Raw genomic sequence first — 25,747 nt, 5'->3', positions numbered from 1 at the left:
GCTGCCTGGTACTGTACTCATCCAGCTCCACCACACTGCCCTTACTATCCGGCAGAGTTCTCCAACCACTGCTACCTGTCTTCTGGGATTTTTCCCTGTGCAAATTATGCTTGCAGATCAGTCACATTCTGTCTTAGTTCTATTCCATTCTGTTTTCTGATTTTTTTAAAAAAATCAATGTATTATATTCATACAATATAATAAATTATACATATTAAAATATTTCAGTTTAACTGGAATGCCTTTCCCCCTAAAATATGCATTTTTATATATTGTGAGAACTCATTGTTAAATTCAGAAAAGTATTGCAGTACTATTAAGTTCTGACCTCTGTATTCAGCCAGTAATTCGCCTGGTTTGCTTAAAAAATGTGGGCCAAACTATACAGTTGTACCTTGGTTCACGAACTCAATCCGTTCCACGACTCTGGTCACTACCCAAATTGGTCACAAGACAAGTTAAATTCCCCCATAAGGTTCATTGTAAATAAGGTTAATCTGTGCTGTAAATATTTTTTTTAATCACAAGGAAGACGGGCACGACCGTGCACTGTGGGGGGGAGACGAGCATGATTGTGAGCATGCTGGGGGGGGGGGCGGAGACAGGCACGATTGAGGTCTTGCTCATGCAGGGAAGACAGGCGCAATTGTGGGCACACTTGGGGGGAGGAGACGGGCACTATCGTGGCCATCTCCCCCCCCCCAGACTTCAGTTTAGAAGCCCCTTCTAAATTGCTTTGTTTCTATATAAATTGGCATATGCACATTTTATGTAATCTATAAAATCTTGTGTGTCTGGTGCTAGTGTTCACCTGCCAGCTCATCTCAGGCCAAATAATTGGTATTAAGAAAGTTGGGACTGGGGATATATTCCAGGCAATACAACTGTGTCTAAGTGTATTTTTCAGACCTGGCGCCCCCATTCTGAGAAAGCCTTTCCTTATTATCTCAGTAGGTGGTGGAGTGAACCTCAAGGGCAAGTTGATACCAAGAGTAATCTGAACATGTGCCAACTGCTCCCCGTGTACAAGGAAAAAACGTGTCCTGCACACAATCTGTTGAAAGCTCCTCTGAAGCTTGGGTGGTGCTTGTTCGGGAACTGGGGGAGGTGGATGACTATGGGGTGTTTGGGGGAGGGGAAGAGGGAAGGTTGTAGTTCTTGTTATGGCACCTGATTTGTATACAGAAGATGGCTAGGCCAGACTTCGTTGGCATCTCCAATTAAAAAAAAAAAAAAGGATCTGTAGTTAGCAAATGGAGGAAAGCCACTCTCAGTCGCAGGAAAGTGAACAGGGTTGGAAGGTAATATCTTATATTCTTGTGTATCTTGAAAATGAAAAAAAAAATTCCAGGAACCCACCGTTATACTTTCACGATCCTCAGGGTGCAAGAACGTGATTCCTAAGCATCTGGGGGGCGGGGAGAGGCTTGTACACACAGCCTAAGACGATACTAGTTCATATGATCAAGACTGCAAAACAGGTCAGGGAGCCAAGACCTGATGATAGTGCGGCTTCTGGAAAACAACAGGGATGAAGCAAAAGAGATGCGGAAGGGCTTATTGCGAGAACTAAAAGGCAGATGTAGCCAACCAGCTCTGGCTTCCTTCTCCGCACGCCCGCTCACCCGGCGTCCCCGCGATGTCCTTCTCTTCCGCGGCGAGGTTCCGCAGCCAGGAGGAGGTTGCACTAATGGCCCATTTGGCGCCGGGCCGCGGCTCCGCCGAGCGCCGCGAGCGGCTGCGTCGGCCCACTGCAGGCAAGGGCGGCGCCTCGGCCCCGCCCGCCCGCCCCGGCTGTGCCGCGGGGGTCTCTATGGAGACGGCAGTCAACAGCTGAGCCGCGCCCACGGCCGCCGCGGCGCGCAGCGAGAGCCAGCGGGCTTGCGAGGCGGCGCGGCGCAGCGCAGCGCGGCGGTGCAGACGGCGAGCAGGTAAGACCGCGCGGTGCGGGGCGGGCGCGGGGACCTCAGGCTGGCGGCTCTCCGGGGCTGCGCTCGGAGGCTGGCGGGAGCGCCGGCTGCATGGCCGCCCAGCCGCGACCTGCGACCACGAGGCTGCTTGCACGGGCAGCCTGGTCTGTGCCGCCGCCGCCGCCGCCCTGCCCTCCCCGATCCGGCCAGTGGGTAAGCTGGCGATCCAGAAGGGAAGTCCAGCGGGTCGGTGGGGCTTGCTGCGGAATAAACGCGGTGCAGAGAATCAGGGCTGACAGTGCGCGGAACTTCACGGCGGCAGCGCGGGGAGGAGCGCGCCCTGCTGTTGCAGCCCGCACAAGGTGATCTCATTTTGCTCCGGATTAACGAATTCGGAGTAACTCTTCCTTCTCCTGCTCCCTTTTCCATGCGCAACTCTCCAGTTCCTAGATGACTGAAAGCGGGGGCGGGGGGATCCCTTAACATAGGTCCTGAGTAATTCAACGTTGCAGCGCAAAGAACTGGCTGGCGCTTTGCGAACCTGCGCGTGGAGGACCTGATCCCCCACCAGCTCTGCCTGGAGGCCCGTTTCATTCCCCGGTTCTGCGCTCCACCCGCGTTGGCGTGGTCGCGGATGACTCCTAAAAGGCTCCCCTTGGGTGCCTGTTGTTTTATGTGCAAATATCAATCAAAGACGAGCGATTTCTTCCTCACCTCATAGGGACAATGCAAAAAAAGGGAATGCTGCTCAAATGAAGTTTATGAAGTTTACTGTGGCTTATTTCCAGGTTAATTGGCATAAGATTACAGCCTGTAAGAGGGCTTTTCCCCACTCTCCACTTGAAGCCTTAAATTTCTTTTGGTATTACTGACAAACACTTGAAAATGCCTGTGCTGTGCTGGGTTGACTTCACTGGAACGTTCTCTGCTTTTGCCAATTCTTTTCTTAGACCGCCTCCCGCTAGGTTTACTGATGCTTTGCAACACAGGATCTTTTAACTACCAAAGCATCACAGGTTAGTGTGAAGTGATTCTGCCTATTCCCTCTTGCTGATAAAGGAGGAACTGTCTTGCAAAATCAAACCAAGAAAGCCGCCTTGGCTCAGATTCCCTGCTAGAATTCCAGCAAGCCAACAAGTGCGAGATGGATGCCTACTGGAAGTGGCCCACTGGTCTGCTGAAGGGCCAGCACCTGCCTTCAGCTGTTCCTGGAGTGGAAAGCCTAGTCAATTTAAAATTTTTGTGAAAATCAGAAAATGATGCAGGCAGGAGTTTTCATGTTCAGTTCCTAGCACTTCTAGCTTAAAGGATCAGGTAGAAGTTGACGTGCAAGAATTACTGCGACGTGCTGCCAGTACCAGTGGACCGAGGCAGGCTAATCATAGAAGAGTAAGGTTGGAAGGGGCCAAGATGGCCACCGGAGCCAAGATCCCGCTGTTTGCAGGTCACCAGTTTACATCGTCCCACTCAGATGACTGTTGAGTTTCTTTCTGAATGTCTCTGATGTGCGAGGGCCCACAACTTCTCCAGGCAGCTGGTCCCACTGTTGTATTGCTTTGACAGTGAGGAAGCTTTTCCTGATGTCCAGCCTGAATCTGGGTTGCCACAACTTGAACTGATTATTCCATGTCCTATGCTCTGGCATCGGCAAGAAGAGATCTTGACCTTCCTCTTTGTGACAGCCTTTGAGGTACTGATAGAGGGATATCATGTCCCCCCTCAGTCTTCTCTTCTCAAGGCTGAACATGCCCAGTTCTCTCAGTCTCTTTTCATAGGGCAGTGTTTCCAAAACCAGGATCAGCAGTCCGGTTTCTGGGAAACAGCAAGGAGTTTTGACTCCCAATAGTGTAACAGTAGTGAAAACAAACAGCCTTTCTTCCCTCTTAAATTAGGCTGCCAAACCCAAGAATGCTCATGGGGAAACTGGAGTAAATTTGGTGTGAAAAGATGTATATATGAGCTCCGGATCTGGCACTGAAAACTAATTCCTAATTGACAAAGACTCATTGACCTCCATGGACTTTACTTTCAAAGGAACATGCAATAGCATTGCATCATAAATCTGCATTCATTGGCATGTGAGAAGAACCCTGGGGGGAAAGGCAGGCCTGATAGTAGAAGAGGCAAGAAAAGAATGGTTCTTTTATTCAAGATACTGCTTGCTGCCTGCAGTTTTTATAAGTACTTGAGGTAATAGTAATAAAATTGAATGACACTTTAAAATGTTAATTGGGGGCACCTTACTTCTAAACTGAAGTTAGATGACTGATAATGTTAGGGTTGGAAGGATCTGCAAAGAACATCTAAGCAAACTTTCATACTCAGCGCAGGATCCACAGCTATGGATAGCTATTCATCCTCTGCTGAAGTACTTCCAGCGAAAGATGGCCACCACCTCTCAGACCAGCCTGCTCCATTTTCAAGCAGCTCTTAACCATTAGAAGGGCTCTACTAATGTTCTGTAAACTCAGTTCCCTTGGAATTTCTGCATATTGGTTCCAGTCCTCCTTTCCAGAGCAGCAGATAACATGCCTGCTCTGCACAGCAGCTTCTCAGGTATTTGAAGACTGACATCATGTTTCCCTTTAATCTTCATTTCTTCAGGCTAAATGTATCCAACTAGTTTAGCCACCCGTCCTAATATTTCATTTCCAGACATCATACCATCCTGGATTTTCACCTGGGCCATATGTTTGTCAATGTTTTTGAAAAGGACTAAATATTATCCATGCACTTGTTAATATGCTTTATTTCAAGCATACTGAGGGATATTTTACAATATCACAAAACTCAAGAACATAAAAGTATTGTGTATTCCCCCATAAGGAATATTTCATGCATGGAGCTGAAAAATTGCATGATTAAAGGAAGAGTTTCTACTCCAATTTTTTCAGCTGGCACAGCTGGATTGCCAAAGAAAATCTCCCACTCCCCCCCCCCATATTGCATTTGTCACTGGAGTTCTGCCCTGCTTCTCTCAGGGGGAAAAACTCCCCAGAGTTGGAGCCAGGCTGAGGTAAAGTGGAACTGGGCAAGCAGAAACAGATATCCCTGCCTTTTCTCCATGGAGCATCATCCATTCTTCCTGACACACAAAAGCAGAAACCATGCTGCATGGAATGAGCTCGGGGGGGGGGGGGGCGACGACCCCAAACTGGGTTGAGGCACCTTTTGTGAGGGGAGCCCTTCTGTTCACAGAAGGCAGATCCTTCATCCAACCTTCAAAACATTAAACACAAGTAACACCTGCTACTGTATCATCTCCTCTGGATCTTATTCCCCAGATCACGGGCCCAGTGGATTCTAGCAGCCATTTGGGGTCACTCTTTTAGTACACCCTGCAGTGAAATGTTCTGTTTGGTCAGGCTGGGAGGGACATAGTCTTCAGAATATTGTGAAACGGGGATTGACTTGCAGTGTTGATGCTATTGCCACCTGCTACCAAGGTTCATGTTTTGGAGTTTGGGTATCCAGGAAGAGCAATAGCTCAGAGCTAATGCACTTGTTTTGTGTACAGAATTTCTGGGTTCAGTTCCTTTCATCTTCGAGTAGAGTAGAATCCTGGGAAAGCAGCTGAAGCAGCTGCCAGTCCGTGCCAACAGTGGCTTGATGGACCAAGAGCCTGATTCACAATTTTAGCTCCTGATGTTCCTGTGGACTGAATAAATATCAATATTCTTTGACTGTGCGGTTGAATGTAGTTCTGCTGTACAGATGGTGTTGACCTATGACTGGGGAGACCTAGGTTCAAATCCGCACTCACCTATGAACCTCACTGAGTGAGTTTGGGCCTGAGAATGTGTCTCAACGCAACCCAACTCACAGGGCTGTTGGGAGCATAACAACATAGAATTGTAGAGTTGGAAGGGGCCATGAAGGGCATCGGGTCCAACCGCCTGCTGTTGCAGGACACCAAGTCACACCATCCCACTCAGATGACTGCCCAGTTTCTTCCTGAATGTCTCCAGTGTGGGAGACCAGACCATGTACAATGTACATACTGTGAACTCTCTGGAGCGACAGTAGGATAGAAATATAACCAGAATGCAATCTGTCTCCTGTATAATGGAGCCTGAAGGCCATTTGGCTGATGGATTCCATTTTTTAATCTCCAGAATGCCCATGTTGTGCTGATGTAGCCTTGTCCTTGGACTTTGGGGCAAAAAAAGAAAAGAGGCAGCCACTGGCTGAATGGAGCTAACAGGAATACCAGTGGGTATTGCCCCTAAAAAGATGAAGAGAGAAGGCAGATTTTGCCCCTCTTTTACCTCTGACCCCTTTCACTTGGCTGCAAACTTCTCATTTGGGGACTTAAATCTAGTCACATCAATGGACACATATATTTAGTATTTATGAACTTGGCTGCCCCATAAACAAGGTTTTCTTGTTTATGTATGGGCAGCATACACAAACCAGTTAAAAATATGAGATAAGCCGTATGACTACAACAACCATACAGAACACATGATATACATCACACTTGTGGTAGATCAGTGAAGTCTGCACAGAAAAGTGTCACAATGTTCAAAGGAATCCCAAAGTCTCAAAAGGGCACTAAAGGATTAGGATTGACTAAGAAGCAGAAATACTTGTTCAGAATGCGTGACCATTTTGGTACGAAGTCTGAGCCGAACCAGCATTTCATATGGGTGAGCTCTGCGTTGCCACCACAAATTGCACATCTGTATTTGTTTGTTTATGTATCCAAGTCTTTTGGAGAGGACACCACCAGCCAGCCGTGTGTCATGCCTGAACTAACTAGGCAATCTGATGAAAGGAGTGCTTAAATACCTTGAGCAATGCTTGAGCCAGTAATTCGAGCAGCTGGTCAAAGGCAGAATAGAAGAAGTATTTTAATTAAAGGAGAGGGTTGAGAGCTTCAGTTCCTCTACCTGGCTGCTTTGCGGTTTACTTGTCCATCATATTTGCTGTGATGACAGTGGATTTGCCTACTATAAACATGGCAGGTGAGTGTCCCTAAAATAAAAAAGAATTCCCATGGCTATGGGGTAAATGGGTCCTCTCAGGCAGCAAACCTTACATAAAGTATGTGCCCCTAAACTAGCTTTAGCTTGAAACCTCCAGATGTTTAGGGCTCTTTGCATTTTGGAGTTAGATTGGATATCTGGGTTTTTCATTTTGTTTTATGTAGAATTATGCATTTCTGTGCATGACTCATTTGTGTTTGCTGCCTCAAGCACCTCCTTGGAAAGGTGCACATCTTTATGTTAATAACGTGTTTGGGTGCGTGTGTGTGCAAAATCTGGCAAAGTGGAGATTCAGTGTGGGGTTGGCGTTAGAATAGCCTTCCTCATCTTAGTTCTTGCCAGTGTCATTCTTAGCCAACATGGCCATGCTGCCTGGGGATGTTGGGAGTTGTTCCACACATCTGGGGGGCACCAGCTGGAGGGAGGCTGGCGTTTGGATGTTGGACTAGGACAGAAGGTCCCTACAGGGGACCGTGGCCAAGTCAGTGTCCACTTGCTTAGCTGATCCCAGAGGGTTATTGTGAGACACAAACGGGCAGCAAACAATTGTTTTTAATTTCCAGAAAAGGTGTTGTTGGCCACACGGCATGCCTCCCTTGGGACATACTCAGGGGTAAAGCACATAAATGCACTAAATTGACTCCATATTGAAAAGTCAGGAATCTCTGGGTAAGTCCATATTTGCACTTCTGTACATACCTGTAGCGTACCTACGTGCATGCTGGAGGCAGTCCATTCGAGAACTGGTTTTCAGGGCCAACCTTGAACCCTGGACTGCATAAAGAAACGGGGCAGACCATGGACAGCGGGCTTTTGTCTCACTGGGGAAGAACCACAGCTCACTTCCACAAATGCGATAAGGGAAGAGGCTGCAGAGAGTGGGCAGTTCTCTTGCTTGAAATTAATGATGATGCAGCCATACCTCCTTGGGGGGGGGGGGGTCTGCTCAGGTATGTCTGTGTAACTGCTCAGACCTCTACCTGACTGCACCTCAGTGGTGAAAACCAAACACCTGAGCCTTGTGACAGGTGCCCCCCTTTACAGTTGTGTGTTCATCCACCTGCTACATACACTTCTGTGCAAGGGGGTGTGCATACATGCAGCACATATGTGTTTGGGGCTGCATGCGTTACTTCGAGGCTTCTCCATCTCGTTCTCCTGAGCTGTGATACACCCTGATGCCCATTTCCAGGAGCTGTCTCAGCTCAGCAGTGGGAGAAGTTTCAAGCTTGGAGGAAAGTTCATGCACACGAGTGTTTGTGTGTCTGTCTGTGTGGAGCTAAGCACACATGTTAATTCACACCCTCATCTCTGCAGCAACAGTGTCCAAGTAGCACAACCCGCCCATAGCAACTGTTACCAGGCAACACAAACTCTGGATGCCCTAGCAGCCAAGCCCACACGCCTGTTTTTGTTTAATGTCAGGCTGTAACCAAGGTCCTGAACCTGGCAACCCCAGCCCAGGAAGCTGGCGGTTGCCCCAACAGCCTGCCCTGGGCATGGGTGGATCCTGGCCGGCAGCCAGAGGAAAGGGTCAGTTAAGGGCAAATGCCCATGAGAAATGGAGAGCTTTTCCCAAGGGAAGGACCAGGCCGGAGACCTTCCTAATATTTGTCGGGGAATTGACCTCAAAGAGAAAGCAGCCCCAACACACACAAAAAATGGCATTGGCATTTATCCAGACCCAAACAAGATTCTGTAAAAATTATGTGACAGTCTTGAGTTCATCAGTCTTTTATAGAGGCTATGCTTCTTTGAAATACACAATTACAGCTTCCACATCATTTTAACCCAGGAGTTGAAGGCGGTGTATATAGTTTCACCCTCCACGTACAACAGTCCTGTGAGTTATCTTGGGCTGAGAGGCAGAGACCAGTCCAAAGTCACCTAGTATATTTTATGCCTGAGAGGGACTTGAGGATGAATATTCCTGGCCCTAATTCAACGCTGCAAGCTCTCCTGCTCTCTCCCACTGGCTCCTAAATACTCCCCCTTCCTTGAAAACCAATTAGATTTGATGGAGCTGAAGTGTTTTGCTTAAATCCAGGTCTGTCTCTTTCACATATCAAGGTGAAGGGGGAAGGAGTAGGTGTGTCTGTCCATGCAGTTTTTAGAATGCCACACCTCCAGCTTCGCTCTTATCCTCTGTGGTAACGACCTCTCAACACGGCAGTCTCTGAGTAGGGTTGTGATCTTTCTCACAGGATGCCTGTTATCCTAATACAAGCAAACCTCTAGCAAGAAATAATTCCAGGAAAGAGAGCGGTTCACTAGTGTTAAGAGACTCTTCCTATTCTCAGGACTGACCTTCCAACGAAGAAACGAGTAAACATGGTTCTCCACTCTGTGAGACAGGGCAGAGAGGGGTTGATTTTTATAGGAAAACAGTTGGAAGGGGCCTATAAGGCCGCTGAACCGACCCCTCCCTGCGCAATGCATGGCTCCAAGTGGAAGCGTCCCCAGCAGGGGGACTCTCCAACTGCCCCCGAATGCCTCCAGTGTGGGAGAGCCCACGGTGCCCCCAGGCAATTGCTGCCATTGTTGTGCTGCTCTCGCCAGCACGATACTATTCCACTTTCCAACCTGGCATCCTGGAACTTGGGCCCATTATTCCACGTCCTGCACTTTGGGATGGTCGAGAAGAGGTCCTGGCCTGCTTTTCAAGTACTTGTCCAGTGCTATCATATCACTCCTCAGCGTTCTCTTCTTGAGGCTAAGCATGCCAGTTCTTTCAGTCTCTCCTCACAGGGTCTTGTTTCCAGTTTCCTGATCGTATTTGTTGCCCTCCTATGAACTTTTTCTAATTTGCCTACACCTTTCCTAAAGTGTGGTGCCCAGAATTTTGATGGACTGTGTGGATGATGGTGATAATGCATTCATACCCAACAGTTTTATGTTTCTCTGTGAGCTGCACCTTGCTGACCCCAAAGCAAGCATCATCTCCTCCACCCAGCTGGCTTCTGTGCACCTTGACTGACAGGTGTATCCCCAATTGTCACCTGGATCTTCTGTGTCTCCATGGAGTACAAGCACACGGATGCCATGACTGCTCCTGGAGGTGATCAATATGGCTCAGAGCCTCCTGAAAGAGTGATGGGACTTATCTGGAATCTGCAGTAACATTTATGGCAGAACCGTACCTGGATCCAGGCCAGAATGGCCTGGGTTAATCCCTTGCCTTTCCCAAGGTGGTGCTCCCTGACATTCTGGATGAGAGCTCCCCGTGTCACCCAAGGAATCTTGCCTCTTGAGGCACTGCAGCCAATGACTCCCATCACCTGTCCAGGTCAAGGGGTCTCCAAAGTCCCCAAGAGCTTATCTGAACGGGAATTTGGCCTTCAGTCTACCAGAGGCTCTGTGCCTTTGGTATATATGAGGGCCATTTTGCCTGGATCTGAGCAGATGCCCCTGTGTTTGCAGGACATCATGGCCACGAGTACAGATGTGGCGGCATTGGAGGAGAGCTTCCGGAAGTTTGCCATCTATGGGGATACCAAAGCCACAGGGCAAGAAATGAATGGCAAGAACTGGTCCAAGCTGTGCAAGGATTGCAAAGTCATTGATGGCAAAGGAGTCACCAGCACAGACGTGGACATTGTCTTCAGCAAGGTGAAGTACGTGTCTCTTCTGATCCCATTTCCTACCCCTCCTATTTTGTGCCAACCTTTAATTTATGAAAACGGGAAGCTCAGGTCCTGGAAAGTTCCAGCCAGAATCCTGAAACCTTGGCTCCACATACAAATGTCCTAGGAGTTGATTCATACGTACTTCCCTTTTGATCTCAGGTACAAGCAGGCTTAAAAAGGCCAAAGCTGGTTGTGAGAGCACAAGGCCGTGAAAAGTGCTATGCTCAGTCAAACCTACCCAGTTCGGTTTCTGTTCCTACAGCAGCCACCTAGATGCCATGAGCAGCCCACAAACAGAACGTGCACACCATTTTAGCACCCTCCTGTTCATGTTCCCCAGCAACAGGTATACAGAGTCATTCAGCCTTGCTACCAAAGGTGATATAGAGCCATGAGGACTAGTAGCCACTAATAGCCCTCTTCTTGATTTGTCTAACCCCCTTTTAAATCCATCCAATGTGTGGCCAGTACTATATCCTGTGGAAATCAATTGCCATAAAAATGCCATAAATTTATGTAGCATGCTTGTAGAAGCAACACAGCATTGTTTTTGTTTACTAAATAGAAGTCAAACATACTAAAACAGACTTTAGAGCAGTGGGGGGATTTCTGGAAAAAGTTTTAATTCAAAATTTTACTGAAAACCCATATCGTGGCAGGGTAGAATCTCTGCATACATTCAGAACGCATGCTGTCTTTTGCCCAGCTGCAGGCACAGTGGAAAACAGTCCATCCCACAAAAATGAGGCTTGTGTTTCAGTGCCAAATGCCAGCTTAAAAAACTAACACCAGAAAACTGGCCCATTGGCTCAGTGCCTGTTTCAGTCTGGCACTGTTGTGTATCACATCTGTGCTTCCTGGAAATAGAGCGTGGTGCTCGATTGTGCTGTCCTGGTTTGATTCAGCAATATTGGCAGGAATGGATCTGCTTGTCTTTTCTATCCGCTCAGTGTTTGCTACTGTTTGGGAAACAGGGCTGCACACAACATGGCTAGATTGCTTGTCTCCCCTTCTGTGGGAAAGCACTTTGGTTGCTGCAGCAACTTGAATTTCATTTGTGAAAGGAGAGAAACTGAGATTGACCCTTCCCAGGGATCAGTCTCGTACCTGACCTTACAAATCTCAGAAATGGGTGCAGAGTTAGAATGCACACCTGGTATTTGTTCAGGGGCCAGTGTATAGGGATGCACTCTAAGATGCAGACACTAACCCGCCACACCTCAAAAGAAGCCCCAGTCACACCTGCAGGTTATATATATACGCTTATATCCTGGCTTCTAGTCTTTGTACTTGAAGGAGCTAGCTCTCTAGTTATAAAAACTGCATCTGAAAACACAGCCAGCCAAAACAAGGACCGTAATAACATCTCACAGTGAGGTTTTCAGGGGCTGCCTGGAAGCAGGTTCCACTGAACTCACTGGCGCTGACGTCTCTGACGGCATAGGTAGCACTTGTAAAAGCACACAAGGCACCCTTGAGCTGTGAAGCGCCAGCAGATCCAGAGAGTGCCAGAGCCCCATGAGAAGGGTGTGTGTCAGGGGAGGGGGGAGACTAGAGCATGGGCCAGCTGGTCCAGTGGAGATCAGGTGACTTGCCCAACTGCGAGCACGCAGAGGCCTCTCAGGGAATGAACAGCTTGGGTGAGGAAGTGGTAGAGGCACTCTTGGACTGCACCGTGTTCAGATTGTAAAAAGAAATCGTTCCACTTTATTCTGTCCTGGTCAGAACACAGCTGGACTACAGTTCTGGGTGCCACATTTTAAGAAGGGCCCTGAGGCAGTCTAGGGAGGGTTCTGGAAACCCGGGCCTATGAGGGACAGGTCACAGAGATGTGTATCTTAGGCTGGAGAAGACATGAAGGAGACACGAGTGTGGCCTTCAGCTGTCTGGAGGGCTGCCAAAAGACCCTGTTGCTCCAGAGGGTGGAGGGGGGGAGGTAGGTGCTGCCACCCCCATCACAGCTGCACCCCGTGCCATGGCTCTGACTCCCGTGTGCCCACTCTGCTCCAGAGGGAAAACGGCCAGAGTCATCAACTACACAGAGTTCAAGAAGGCCCTGGAGGAGCTGGCCCCAAAGAGATTTAAGGACAAAAGCAAAGAGGAAGCGTTTGAATCCATCTGCGAGCTGGTGGCAGGCAAAGAGCCAGCCAACGTGGGCGTCACTGTGAGTAGCTGCTGCCACTGCGGGGAGAAGGAAGGTCCTTGGGTGGTGGTGGTGATCAGACCCCAGGCTGGGATCAGGGTCCCTGAAGCAGGGCAAGAGCAGTTGAGACACTGGGAAGGCTGTGATCCCCACGGGCAGCCACACGACTGTCCTGCATAAACACCACAAGTACAGAATACACATTGTGTGTGTGTGTGTGTGTGTTTAGAAATAGATAAATGTAAGCAAACGACATGTGTCAATAATGTCACAATCAGCCATTTTTAAACGTTTTTTAAAATTGCAAGGAGTTTTTGGCCCTGCAGCACGTGGGGGTGGCTGGCTCAGGCCTCCTTTCCCCAGGCTCAGTCTTGGGAAGCCACGTGGGGCTCCCCTGGTCACTTGGCATGCATTGTGCAGCGGCAGCTCGCATTGGGGTGCGGGGGGGGGGGGGAGAAACGGCCTCCAGCAGAGGTGATTTTCCTAGGCTACTTGCCATGCAGTGGAGGGAGGATGATTTCACAGGAATGATGATGATGATGATGATGATGATGATGATGATGATTATAACATTTCTATGATGGCTGTGGGGGAAAGGTTTAAGCTTCTCCTTGAGTGATGCCATCTCGATGGTCTGCCTTTGATTTTACAAAGTTGATGGTCTGCCTTTGATTTTATGACTTGATGGCTAATCACCTTGCTAATCACATGTAGTTAAGCCCCCAGTGTTGTTATCTGAAAGCATGAGAATGACCACTAACTCAAAAAACATAACACAGCTTTTAAAAGACGTACTCCTATTTGTGCAAAGAGGCGTCTGTTGGGCCTTTCAGATTAAGTAGCCTCATGGTTGGGCACAACATCCTGTACTTTCACTATTTGTTTTACAGAAACTGGGGGCAGGTTTCTAGGTTGGCCAGGAAGGGTGCAGCTTGCAGAGAGAGCACTTGCTTGGCACGCAGGGCACCAGGTTCAATCCCAGCACCTCCAGGCAGCGCTGAGAAGGAACCCTGCCCGGAAGCACGGAGAGTGACTGCCAGCCTGTGTCAGGAATGCTGGTCTAGGTGGACCAAGGGTCTGACGTGGCCTAAAGCCGCTTCCTACATGGATTACACTTCCCTGCCCCCCTGCCAGCACAGGGCTGGAAAAGACCATTTTAGACAGCTGGAGGTGGGGTGTTGTTGTACAGGCCCCCACGCAAGTGTGGCAGCTGGGGCACTGTGTTGAACAAGGAATGCTTCTGACCCCTGCCTCGGTTTTGTGATCTGCAGAAAGCCAAGTCTGTGGGTGCGGTGGAGAGGCTCACCGACACATCCAAGTACACGGGCTCCCACAAGGAGCGCTTTGATGAGAGCGGGAAAGGCAAAGGCAAGAGCGGGCGGGAGAACATCGTGGACACCAGCGGCTATGTGGCGGCCTACAAGAACGCGGGCACCTACGATGCCAAAGTGAAGAAATAGGAGCAGCCATCCACCCCTGCACTCGTCTGGAGGGGGAGCCATCCTGATGACATGCCTCCCACTTGGGGGTTCAGCTTTTGACAGGCCTGCTCCCCAAGTGTCAGAGTTACAGCTGGAAGGGGTGCCTATCCCCGGGTGGCTGAGGTGTTCCACAAACCCAGATGATGCCCCCCTGCGAAACCTACGAAGTAGATCTCCAGATATCTGGGACTCCGGCTCCAAGAAGCCTCTTTCTTCCAGCATGATCAGAGATCAGGAATGCTGGGAGTTGAAGTCCAAAACCTGTCTGGAGGACTGCTTCCTACTCTGTACCTCCTTTTCCCCCTTCTCAAACTGCACGCTTGACCCCCCCTCTTCCACAGCTGCCCTCTGTTCCCAAAGTCTCACTTACTGTACACTGCTCTGCTCACTAATGCTAATTGCGGAAGCACTCTGTCCCCCGTTTGTTCTGAACGTCTGCCTGTCGTGCTGCTGTTAAAGGTGCCAAGTTTCTGTTGGGGAAACGGGATGGCAACCTAATCCACTGTTCCCAGGCTTCTGCGGGTATCATGCAGCCCCCATTCACTTGCCACTTGTTGGGGTTCCCATCCATTGCTATGGCACGCTTCCCTGAACGGGAGTCCTCCTGATGTGTTGGGATACAACCCCCACGTGGGCCACACTGGCTAGGGATGGTAGACATTGTAGTTCAACACATCTGGAGAGCCCCAGGTTGGGCACGTCTGCCCGATGGCACTGTTCACTGCTTCTGAGCTGTATAAGAAAAGCAGAATATTAAATAAAGTATTACTTAAAATAACTTTGCAAGAATTGTACCTTTTCAGCACCACACTTTTAACTGCACGTTCAATTGCACTTCCTTCGGCTCTCACTGAAGACCTCGTCTTCTCAATGTGGGTAAAGGCATCCCACCCCAAGCTCCGTGGCATGAAATGGCACCCATGGGATTCTGCTGTGCTGGGATGCAGTTCTGTGCATAGCACCGAGATGTGAGCCCATGGAAACCCTTTCTGTTGCCCATCTCCGGTGCCAAACTGAGGGAGGCAGCCATCGGAACCACTCTGAGTGGCTGTGAGAACACTGCCTTGGGGAGGCCCGACCCAGAGGCAGCCGGCCAGAAAAGGTGGGGAAGGACTCGAGGACGCCTTTACTTCCCTCGGTTGCCCGTTTCCCCATCAGAACCACGGGGAAGGCATCTCCTGGCCTCATCTCCAGCAGCCGCTCTACAATGTCAGGTAATGTGAGGAAGTGGCGTGCGGGTCAGTCCTGCCACGTCTGTGCAGAAGGTGCGATGGCCAAGTGGAAGAGCACAGACTGCATTCAGAAACCGCCGGTCAATTCCCAACAGAACCATTGCTATTCGGCACGGACCAGCCTTCTCCAACCCGATTCCCTCTAGATGGGTTGGACCAGCCTTCCCCAAACCTGGTGGTCTTCGGAGGCATTTGGACCACAAATCCCATAATTCCCACCCAGCAGGACCATTGTCTGGGAATTGTGTGTGTGGTGGTTCAAATGTGCCTGGAAGATACAAGGTTGGGGAAGGCTGGGTGGCACTGCAGCTCCTATCCCTCTCTGAATGCAGGCCGATGCTGGCCAGGAATGCTGAGACCAGCAGAGGTAGTCCAACCCATCTAGAGGGCACCAGATCACAGACGGCTGGGGAAAAGGCAGAGCTGGAAGGACCAATACTTGCTAGAGAAGGCAGTTTCCCATGTCTTTGTCACGTGGGGCTCCAGAGCCCAGATCCAGGGGGTGCTTTTTAACCCAGCACTGCCCACATGTTGCGAAACACAAGCAGTAGCAATCTTTTCTCTGGAGAAGACACACAACACTGCTAGAATGAGGGGCCTGCGTCGTCTTCACAGAAGAGATTGTTGTCCCCTCTTCCTGTGGTCCAGGTATGTTCTTGGGCTGAAGGAGAGGCACCAGCAGAGGTGTGTGTTGCTTTACAGCCAGTGTGGAATTCCCTGCTTGCGATGAGGATGGCTGTGTGCCAGACTTCTTGGAGTCTGTGGGCCACTGATTTGTATGGCCTTGCTGCTCTTTTCTCCCTCACATCTGTCCCTGTTGCCAGTTCTCCAGCATCGGTTCCACTTTTGCCACAGAGACACACGGTTTCTTTCAGCTTCTGGGTAGCACCACCGTCTTGCTTAACTGACATAGCTGACCTTTGTCCTCCGGAAGGACATTTTGCTATATGTGTTGGAGGGAACGTGGGCCCACGAACCAAGGCCTGCAAAAATGGACAGCCCCAAGCTGAGCGCAGTCCCCAATCACCTGTAGCCACTCCTAGGCAGGCAGCCTTGCATCGATGCCAGGAACCACTGGCTCCTGCAGGCCTCACACGGTGATGGGCAGCCAGGTGGGGGCTGCAAGGGTGGCGTGAGCACTGTCAAACAGGGCGTGCTTGGGCACCTGTCTGGGGCTCACACTCCATCAAGTCCCCTCCTGCAAGAGCCCCTGGAGCTGCTCTTTCACCAGCCTGCTCATTCTTGCTCTGGCCCTGGCAGCAGAGGCGGAGAGGAGGAGGAGTGGATCCGCTGGCTCTTTGCTTGCAAAGCCAGCAGTCAAGCGGCAGCAGTGATGAGAAGGCAGGCGAGAAGCAGAAGCGGCTGTGGACAGTGGCGCTGAGCAGGCAGTCTCGGTGTGGGAGGGAGGCATGTGGGGGAAGCCCTGCCCAAAGGCTTCCGAATGCTGGAGCCTCGTCTGTTTGCCCGGGCAAAGAGGAGCTGCGTGCAGGAGAATGAAGCAGCCTGACAGAGCGGGGCAGGTTCTCCTCCACCTCCTCACCCAGAATAAAAAGCTGGCAAGTTCTGCAGGAGTAAGAGAGGAGCACTTGGTCCATCTTGCAGCCCCCAGCAGGCTAGTGGGATCTTTCTGAAGATGGCAACTTTCGTCAGAGTCACTTGCCTTCCTGCTTTGGCTCCCTGGTTTGGATGGCCAAAATGGGGGGGGGGGGGAGGTTTTGGTCCTGCCTGGCAGGTTACAAGTTGTGCCCCAGGCCTGATCTAGTCCAGACCTCCTGCTGTTGAGCTAAGCCACTAGTTCCTATATACAGACTCAGAGCACCACACGACGATTCCTCAGTTTGATCCTTACAAGAGCACCGTGCAGTAGGCAGAGCAATCCTCTGGCCCCTGGACAGCACCGGGAGGCCACGGGATTTGCTGGAGTCCCTGCTGTAATGCTGGAAAACAGCTGTGATGCCAGAGCTCGGACTCCACTCACAAGGGTCCCTCTGCAGGTACCAGCTGCAAAGGTGAGCCTGAAGAAGAGGCTTGGGGGGCATGAATGGGAGTGGGGAGAGGAGGGGACTGGCCCACAAGGACAGGACAGACCCTGGCCACACCTCAGCTGCCTTCCCTTCCGCTCTGGAGTGTCTCTGTTGGCGAAAAGCAGCCCTCTGGCTGCTTCTTTGGGGTAGGATGAGTGCGGAAATGAGCTGCACCTTCATGTTCAGAATGCCCATAATCCCCTGAGGGTTCCCAGCATCCCCAGAGGATTGCTGCCAAGAGAGTCAATGGGCCCAGGGTTCAGCTTCATAGCTGAGCAGGGATTAGAACCTAACTCACTAACCTAACTAGCTGGCCCTAGTCTGGCTCTCTTAATAGCTCCCTCACCCTGGACCTCCACACGTCAGCAGGCTCAAGGAAGTCAGGCAAGTTGTGGGGTACAGTGGAAGCCAAGAAAAGGGCGGCTAAGGGACATACGGACCTGATGTTCATTTAATAGGTTTACATTCCACTTACTGAATTTTAAAAAAATCTCTGTGTTAAATTGCCATGATTAAAAACAGCAATACAATCTTATGCTGTCATTATGGCACTAGAAAATAATTTGTGATCTAAGGGTTGAAATAGGAATCTTGAAGGTAAAGCCACCTTTTCGACCTGGGTTTGTTGCTGAAGAATTTACTTGAACTGGTTCTTGGGAATTCCTTTGCATAGAAACATGAGACTGGCAACAGTCTGTATGGGGTGTGATGATCTGATTTTGGAGTGGAGTGTGAAAAAAGCATATTAAATTTTTCCCTCCTTACCATTAATACTCGGAGTGGTAGCTGAAGAGGAGACTGGAAGCTTTTGCTTCCAATTTCAATTAATCAGAGTTAAGGCCTACATCTAAACCCTAAACTCTGGTTAAATGTAACTATGGTTTCTTGAAATACAGTTAGTTTCATAAGCCACAGTTTGAAGTTGGATTTTTTTAAAACTAACATAGCTAAGATTAAGCAGAGGTTGTCAGGTTCAGACAATACCACAAGCTGTGCTTGATATTTATATATATATATATATATATATGTGTGTGTGTGTGTGTGTGTGTGTGTGTGTGTGTGTGTGTGTGTGTAGCAAAAGCATCTGAAGCTGCAGAGGATTGAGAAGTAGAATACACGAGAAAGGTGTAGCTAAGCTCATCCCATCACGATAAACCATGGTATATTGTGATGTCTAAATTAAACCACTGTCACAAAGCACCTGATTGCCACATCTCTGGATTTAACTGTGTGCAGTGGTATGTGAAACTGAGTGTTGTAGACAGACAGAACATATACTGATATCCATGTTTCGGATGGCAACATATATAATTCCTGACCATTCCCACGCTGGCTAGGGCTCATAATTGTACTCAGATACATCTGGATGGCATTCGGTTGCCTACCACTCAAGTTGTGTCTGGGCTAAACCCCAGGACAGGCATCCCAATTGTTTAGTTACTTCAGAAATTAGCCACTATATCAACTTGCCTGGTCAGACAGTTATTGAAATCTATAGGACATTATTCCCAACTCTATTGCAGGCATGATTTATTAGGGCAATAAATGTATTTAGTACGACAGGCAGCGCTTCCTAGCTTCAGTGGAGAGAGGCCAAAGTGCTTCTATAAAAGAATACAAGGACTTTTGTTAGCCTTCCAGGAAGCAAAGGGAGAGCTCTTCAGCAGATCTCAGTGCGAGAAGCAGCTATTGACAGCTCCAGCTCTATGGAAACTTTCCTGTCTATTTTATATGAGCACACTAAACTGTGAACTTGTCAAACTACGTTACCAGAAAGGGTGCAAAAGAAGATAACTTTCATAGGACAGTTTTCAAAATGTGATGCAGAATGCAGAACTGGACCAAAACGCATCAGAAGCAGAAAAGACAGCACTGCCATCTGCTGGGACAAAATAATGCTTAATGGGCAATGCAGTTTTGGTGTAAATAGTTTGAGTGTCAACACCCAGGACTTGTTCCATGATTCTGTTCTGGCAGCGGATACTGGGTTCGTGATCCAGCACCTTGGGAAGACACCAAGGCTGCCTGAAAAAAGAATGGGCAGAAAACACATCTCCAGATGTTTTGGACGCCAATTCCCAGCTTTCCTCATCATTGATTATGGTGACATGGGCGTCTTGAAGTAGATATCCAACACATCTGGAAATCTACTTTTGCCCACCCCTGCCTTCTGGAACCTGCATGCTTTCCCCACCTCCTTCAGAGGGATAGTATCAAACCATGCCATGGTACGGAAGTGGTTCTTCCAGCCTTTGCTTACCACAAATCAAAGCAAAACAAAAGAGCCTGTTCACCCACTGCTTGCTCCAGGCCAGCTCACAGAGGCCAGCTTCCTGGTCAGATGGATCAAAAGCAGCTTCAGTCTCTTAGTGTCCAGTCAAGAGATAAGCAGACTGCCCTTGAGGCCAGTGCAGACAACCTTCACCCTGGATCCGGTGAGCGGATGTGGGCGGCACGGCTACTAAACTCTAAATGGAAGAAGACACTGATGTTGTAAAGTCGCACAGCTGAGAGGATGCGCTGCCCCTCATTTTACTGCTTGGGAGAGGAGGGGTAGAGCAGAGGACAGCAAAGCTGTTGCTGGGTTTTTCCTGGGATGTGAATATTAGAAAAAATCAAGACCTGTTCCTAGGCCAGATCGTGCTGGGATTACCCTGCATGTTTCAGCATCCACAAGAGATCCTTTTCACACCCTCCATGACTGCACCTTACAGTGGTGGTGGTGGTAGTGAAATTGTTCCATGGGGGAACATTTGTTTGTGTTCCTGAAGACTGGAGATGACCTTAGGGTCCAGGTAGGTACATATGGGTTTCTGGACCCTTCACCCTCCTGGAGGCCTTACTCTGAGAATACCCCGGTTTCTCACTGTCTCTTTTAGTTAAAATGTGGTACCCAGAACTGCACACTCTGACCCAGAGGCAGCCTGAGCAGTGCAGATCAGAGCGGAATTAGTATTTCTTGAGAGCTGGACATGATGCTAAGCTAAGATGCTATCAACTTCCTTTTCACTGGCATTATGCCATGTACCAGTTGTCAGCAACCAGGACATGTAGGTCCTTTTCACATGTGCCACTGCCGCGTGGTTCCCCTTGTGCCTTTCTAGCATTCAGATGTGGTCTCTATATCGAGACTGGCTGGCTTTATCATGGCTGATATAATATTTGTATCAATATTAGTGCCATGAACTCGGGCTCCCAGGCCACGAGGCCGTGCCGCAAGGCAGTCTCTCAGGCCATGGCCACGTTGGCTGCGCTTCAGTTCAGGAGAGGCCTGTTATTCTGGGATAGCCAGAGCACATGGTGAATAATGAATGCTGGGATTCTTGCAGACAAAAGGTCAGGCACAAGACATTTCTCCTCAACCACCTCCCATGAAAGCCCATTCCATACCCCTGGGGTCCTAACTGTCAGGAAGTACTTCCTGGCATCCAAGTTGAACCTTGGTTCCCTGAGCCTGGCTCCATTGAAGCAGGTCCTGCCTTCCTCTGCAGGGGAGAACAGGTCTCTACCCACCTCCGTGTGATACCCCCTCACGTACCTGTATGTCACCAACAGATCCCCTCAGAGTCTCCTCTTCTCCAGGCTGAAGAGATCCAGTTCCCTCAGTCTCGCCTCATACGGCATCCCCTGCAAACCGGCCACCATCCTTGTGGCCCTGCGCTGCACTGACTCCAACCTGGCTATATCCTTCCTGTAATGTGGAGCCCAGAACTGAACACATCCTGTTGTCCCCTGTCCACTTTCTTCAGCTGCCCAAATCCTTCTGGATCTGGAGTACCTGCTCCTCAGTTGTGGGCACTGCCCCCATTTAGTATTGTCTGCAAATCTGTTCAGCAGACTGGTTACCTCTTCTTCCATGTCATTGATATAAAGATTGAACAGGATGGTCCCAGGACAGAGCCCTGGGGGACCCCGCTTGTCACTGGCCGCCATCCTGATGATTCCCCACTAATGGTTACCCTCTGCTTTCGGTCCGTCAACCATGCCCTAATCCATCGGACAGGGCATTGGTCTATCCCAAAACTCCTCAAAGTCTCTGGTGATCCCACCCGCCCCCTGCCTGGCTGTGTCATTTGTCCCCACATGGATCGCCAGAAGCAGTTGGTAACCCCCCCCCCGCCCCCGCAAGGGAACAAGATGCTCTACTCTGTCTGTCACATGCTGGATGAGTGTGCCTGGCAGGCAACAGACCTCCCTCGCCTCAAGGTTAGAACAGCACACTGCTGCCTAGGTGTCCCTTAGCAGGGTGTCCCCGATGAAGATCACCTGCCACTGTCTGTTCCTGGTGGCAGACGATGGCTGTGTCTCGACCCTCGCCACTCCTGCAGCGGCCCCCTGGCTGCATCTGGTCCCAGGCTGGGATCCTGGACAGATTGGTCCCCCAAGTCCTCATCAGTTCCAGTCTCCCCAAGTGGACAAAACCTGCTTCCCAGCGCCAGGTTGGCACCAGGAGACAGAGGAGGCCATGCTGGCCTCATTTTTTTTTTAAATGCAGGAATGAACCCATAGGCACTGCTGGGATTCGAACCCAGGATCTCCTGTTTACTAGACAGGCGCTTTAACCAACTAAGCCACAGCACCTGCATGAGAACTGGACACTTGGGATATGGAAAGGGGGCAGCTCTGAACACAGACCTTGCAACCGGGCCTGGAATGTGGCTTTGCACGCTTTCCTGCCTGCACAGAGGACGGGTCCTGAGAGTCCATTGCACAGGACAACTGACAGACGAGGTGGCAGACTCTCTCTCATGGCCTGTTAGCTTCTCTCAATCTATAAGGCTGTTAGGTAGGAAGCTCTTTATCTCTTTAGAAATACAGAGCAAGACTGGGAAGCGACAGGAATATTTGCAGCCTAGGCAAAATCGGGTTAAAGCTTGTACCTGCTCTATATTTTCTACTGAATAAACATCCCTTACTTTCTAAGTGGTGAATGTAAAGCTAGAGTATGTTCTCTCTGGATCAAAAGATCTCAAAACTGTTTGAGCAAATCTCTTGGGCAAGCATCTCCTTTAGAAGTGCATTGCTCCCTAAGATCACCCAGTGTAACAAATTTCATCTTGTTGGTTTTGGGCCAGCACTCCCACCTGCTGAGAGCATTCCAAATTGCACGTCTGTCTTCTGCGGTTAGCGATCCCTTCCATCTGGGGTAAGCAATCCCTCTACGTCAAGTGCTTTATAAAACCGTCGAACAGCACAGGTTCTAGGACCAGGCCTTGCAGAACCAAAGACCTCTGGCCACATGGATGCAGATGCCACCTGATCAGTCAAGCCATTCTTTGAATGCAAAACATGCTGCAGCTTAGAAGAGGCCCGGCAGCCACTTCCAGAGGGAGGGCTTCCAGTGCTACCCAGCAGAAGGCTTGAGCGGCTCATTCAGAGCTAGGCCAGGACTCAGCATGGCTGGACCCCGGCCTTTGGGCCGCACTGAGAGGGGCCAGGTGGCGAGAGCTCTCCGCCGTTTCTGCTCCTCTTCTGTACTGCAGTCTGCTTCTTCAACGGCGGCTCTCTCTGGCACACACGGTGGTGGTGCTCGGAAGGGGGGGCGAGCAGATGCCAGGGCCACCGTGCTCCCCAGCTCTCCGTCTGCCAAGTAAGCGAGTGGCAGCAGTGATGAAAAAGATTACGAAGAGCAACAGTTGCTGATAATACCTAAGGAATTCCCAGAACTGGTCTTGCCCAGGACCCTCAGAAGCCTGGAGTGAGGTTGTGCTCATTCCATCTTCTCTTCCTTTACAGATTCCCTGTGGATCAGAAGAAGACAATGGCAAAGAGAAAACGTCATCACCTGCTTCCTTGCTAAATTCTGTGAACAAGGCAGGGCAATGGTGATCAAAGTGGCATTCAGAAGCACCCATAATGCAATTTTAAAACGTTTATATCAGATCCAGACATTGAAGAAGTTCCACGTAGTTCAAAAGTTCAATCAAATCCTTACTACTTATTCAGAAGTAAGGCCATGGAGAGCAGGGGGACATACTCTGTAGGGTCTGAGCCTTCAAGTAAAATAAATGAAATAGGCTGGAAAAGATCTGGTCCATCGCCCAGGTTTCTAAGAGAGTCTCCCACCACCAGGTGGGGCTGGAGACTTAAGTGGATCAGCATTAAGTTCATGCTCTTCTGTAAATAAATGCAGCTGAGAGATGCTGACAGAACAGAAGGAAAAAGGAGTATTGCTTTCCTGCCCACAGCTTCCAAAAACTGAGGATCAAGAAGGGGCGGCATAGAAATGTTATAACAACAACAACAACAACAACAACAACAACCCAAGACCTTTTGCTGCTTCAAGTGAAGAGCTGGAATGATGTTCCCCTATTCCATGAAGCCAACCAGACGGAAGTTGAACAACTTCAACAGTGATGATGGGACAGCAGCTGAAGGAAGTACATCAGCTTTGTGGGTACAGGGCGGGTTGCCTGACACATCCAGCTTTGCCTTCCCGCAGGGGGAACAGTCAGGGGGGCTACTGTCTCCCCAACCCAGTCATCTGCTGCCTGAGACAACTGCCTCATTCTGCCTCATAATGGGGCCAGCCTAGGTTGCTATTGTGATGCATTTAACTATATTCAGATAGGATAAAACAGATTAGAGAGTTCAGCTAGTAAGGCATTTATATCCCAGCTTTCAAATAAAAGTCTAAGGCAGCTTACAAATCTATAATCTCTCTTCTCTCGTCAGCATCATGAAAGATAAAAATACACATTGTACTAATGAAATTAAAAGGATTATAATCTTGAAGTGCTTTGTTGAAAACCTGGGAAAATAAAACAGTCTTGACTTAGCACTGAAAAGTCTAACAGTGCAGATGCCAAGCAAGCTTTCCTTGAGATAGTGCTTCACAAATGGGGTGCCATTACTATCAAGGCCTTCTTCCAGTTTGCAGCCTGCTATATATACCTCAATCAGCAGAGCTACCCAGCAGAGGCCCTGCAAAGATGGCCTCAGTGAATGACCTGGCATTTTATGTAGATAAAGACGACAAAGGGCTTTAAAGCCATGAAATGCTTGGAAGGGCAGTAACAGTACTAGCCAGCTAGTTAATTGAATTATGCAGCTGGGGGACCCCAGATGTGAACTAGTCCAACCTCTGTTTAATGCAGGACCTACAACACTGCCTGGTGTCCATCTGGCTTCTACTTAAATGCCAATAGTGGAGAAGAGCCCGCCATCTCCCAAAACAGTCTGCTCCACAGCCAAACATGCCTGCTCTTAGGAAGTTTTTCCTAATGTTTAGCTGACATCTGCTGTCCTGTAATTTCTACTGGTTTTAGTTCTGCCCTCTGCTCCATCTTCTGCATGTCAGACTTTCAGATATCTCAGAACTTCAGGGATTGTAAACGCTGCCCTGTGAAGAGAGACTGAGGGAACTGGGCATGCTCAGTCTTGAGAAGAGAAGACTGAAGGGGGACATGATATCCCTCTCCAAGCACCTCAAAGGCTGTCACAAAGAGGAAGGTCAAGATCTCTTCTTGCCGATGCCAGAGTGTAGGACATGGAATAATCAGTTCAAGTTGCGACAACCCAGATTCAGGCTGGACATCAGGAAAAGCTTCCTCACTGTCAGAGCAATACAACAGTGGGACCAGCTGCCTAAAGAGGCGGTGGGCTCTCCCACGCTGGAGACATTCAAAAAGAAACTGGACAGCCAACTGAGTGGGATGGTGTAAACTGGTGTCCTGCAACAGCAGGAGGTTAGACCTGATGGCCTTCATGGTCACCTCCAACTCTACTATTCTGTGATTCTACAATCTTCTCTAGTGTAAATGTACTCAGTTCTTTCAACTGTTCCTCACAGGATTTCGTTTCCGTACTTTCGTTTCACCTTCTGAATGCCCTCCTCTGGACATGCTCCAATTAAACTGTGGTACCCAGAACTGGATACCATACCTCTGATGTGGCATGATTGGAAGGATAAATATAGTTCTGTAGATACTGTGAAAATGATTGCACAATCTCATCCTTCCTTGTGTGATTTGACTCGATTTACAAATTCTTTGAGTTGCGGCTGGTAGGCTGCTGGAATGGACCACTGAAGATTGTGTATCGAAGATTCTGGCATATAGTAAACAAGCAAAAGAGGGAGAAAAGTGGATTCTAAGTTGTCCCCAGGTTGTCTTCTTTATGTACTGGTTTACTAATCTCAGGATGCATTTTATGAGGAGTACACTGAAAAATAGGGCTGTCAGCCCCTCAAATTTGCTGGCTCTTTCTGTGCAATGGCAATACAAATATCAAAATGACAGCAGGAACGTTTATTTTCCCATTCAGCCAACATGTTCTTAGAAGGGCAAAGGCGTCACCTCTGCATCTGTGCATGATCGGCCCAAACAGCCTTGCCTGGAAAAA

At 49.3% G+C, this 25,747-nt stretch overlaps 1 protein-coding gene, 2 long non-coding RNA genes and 1 other non-coding gene across 6 annotated transcripts; 2 read left to right on the top strand and 2 right to left on the bottom strand.

Moving 5' to 3' along the window:
• The first annotated feature begins 1,874 nt into the window (after nt 1–1,874).
• TPPP3 (tubulin polymerization promoting protein family member 3) lies at nt 1,875–14,926 on the top strand. Of its 3 annotated transcripts, none has more exons than XM_044419802.1 (4): nt 1,875–1,931; nt 10,319–10,512; nt 12,535–12,688; nt 13,939–14,926. In XM_044419802.1, the coding sequence occupies exons 2-4, from the start codon at nt 10,325–10,327 to the stop codon at nt 14,125–14,127; spliced, it is 531 nt and encodes a 176-aa protein (XP_044275737.1). In that variant the 5' UTR covers nt 1,875–1,931; nt 10,319–10,324; the 3' UTR covers nt 14,128–14,926. The 3 variants fall into 3 exon arrangements, with proteins under 3 accessions (XP_044275737.1, XP_044275736.1, XP_044275735.1); XM_044419801.1 differs by lacking the exon at nt 1,875–1,931 and adding an exon at nt 5,186–6,877; XM_044419800.1 differs by lacking the exon at nt 1,875–1,931 and having other exon boundaries at nt 9,566–10,512.
• LOC123018053 lies at nt 3,390–21,510 on the bottom strand. The gene is made up of 3 exons (XR_006413710.1): nt 21,429–21,510; nt 15,040–15,045; nt 3,390–3,400 (listed from the first exon to the last, which is right to left on the bottom strand). It is a non-coding gene; the product is annotated as an uncharacterized LOC123018053 (long non-coding RNA).
• On the top strand, nt 15,060–24,054 carry LOC123018054. The gene is made up of 2 exons (XR_006413711.1): nt 15,060–15,362; nt 23,141–24,054. It is a non-coding gene; the product is annotated as an uncharacterized LOC123018054 (long non-coding RNA).
• On the bottom strand, nt 21,912–21,985 carry TRNAT-AGU. Its single transcript has one exon. It is a non-coding gene; the product is annotated as a tRNA-Thr (tRNA).
• Nucleotides 24,055–25,747: the final 1,693 nt, after the last annotated feature.

This window comes from Varanus komodoensis, unplaced genomic scaffold, assembly GCF_004798865.1.
Source record: "Varanus komodoensis strain SLA01 unplaced genomic scaffold, ASM479886v1 scaffold109, whole genome shotgun sequence".
In the NCBI taxonomy this organism is placed as follows: domain Eukaryota; kingdom Metazoa; phylum Chordata; class Lepidosauria; order Squamata; family Varanidae; genus Varanus; species Varanus komodoensis.
This window is presented reverse-complemented; position numbering and strand designations above follow the sequence as displayed.

Bases quoted from the DNA above. Each gene is read 5' to 3' on its own strand.
- TPPP3 (XM_044419800.1), top strand. From the start codon at position 10,055: ATGGCCTGGGTTAATCCCTTGCCTTTCCCAAGGTGGTGCTCCCTGACA. The intron at 10,513-12,534 runs GTACGTGTCTCT...ACTCTGCTCCAG, and splicing joins ATTGTCTTCAGCAAGGTGAA to AGGGAAAACGGCCAGAGTCA. The intron at 12,689-13,938 runs GTGAGTAGCTGC...TGTGATCTGCAG, and splicing joins CAGCCAACGTGGGCGTCACT to AAAGCCAAGTCTGTGGGTGC.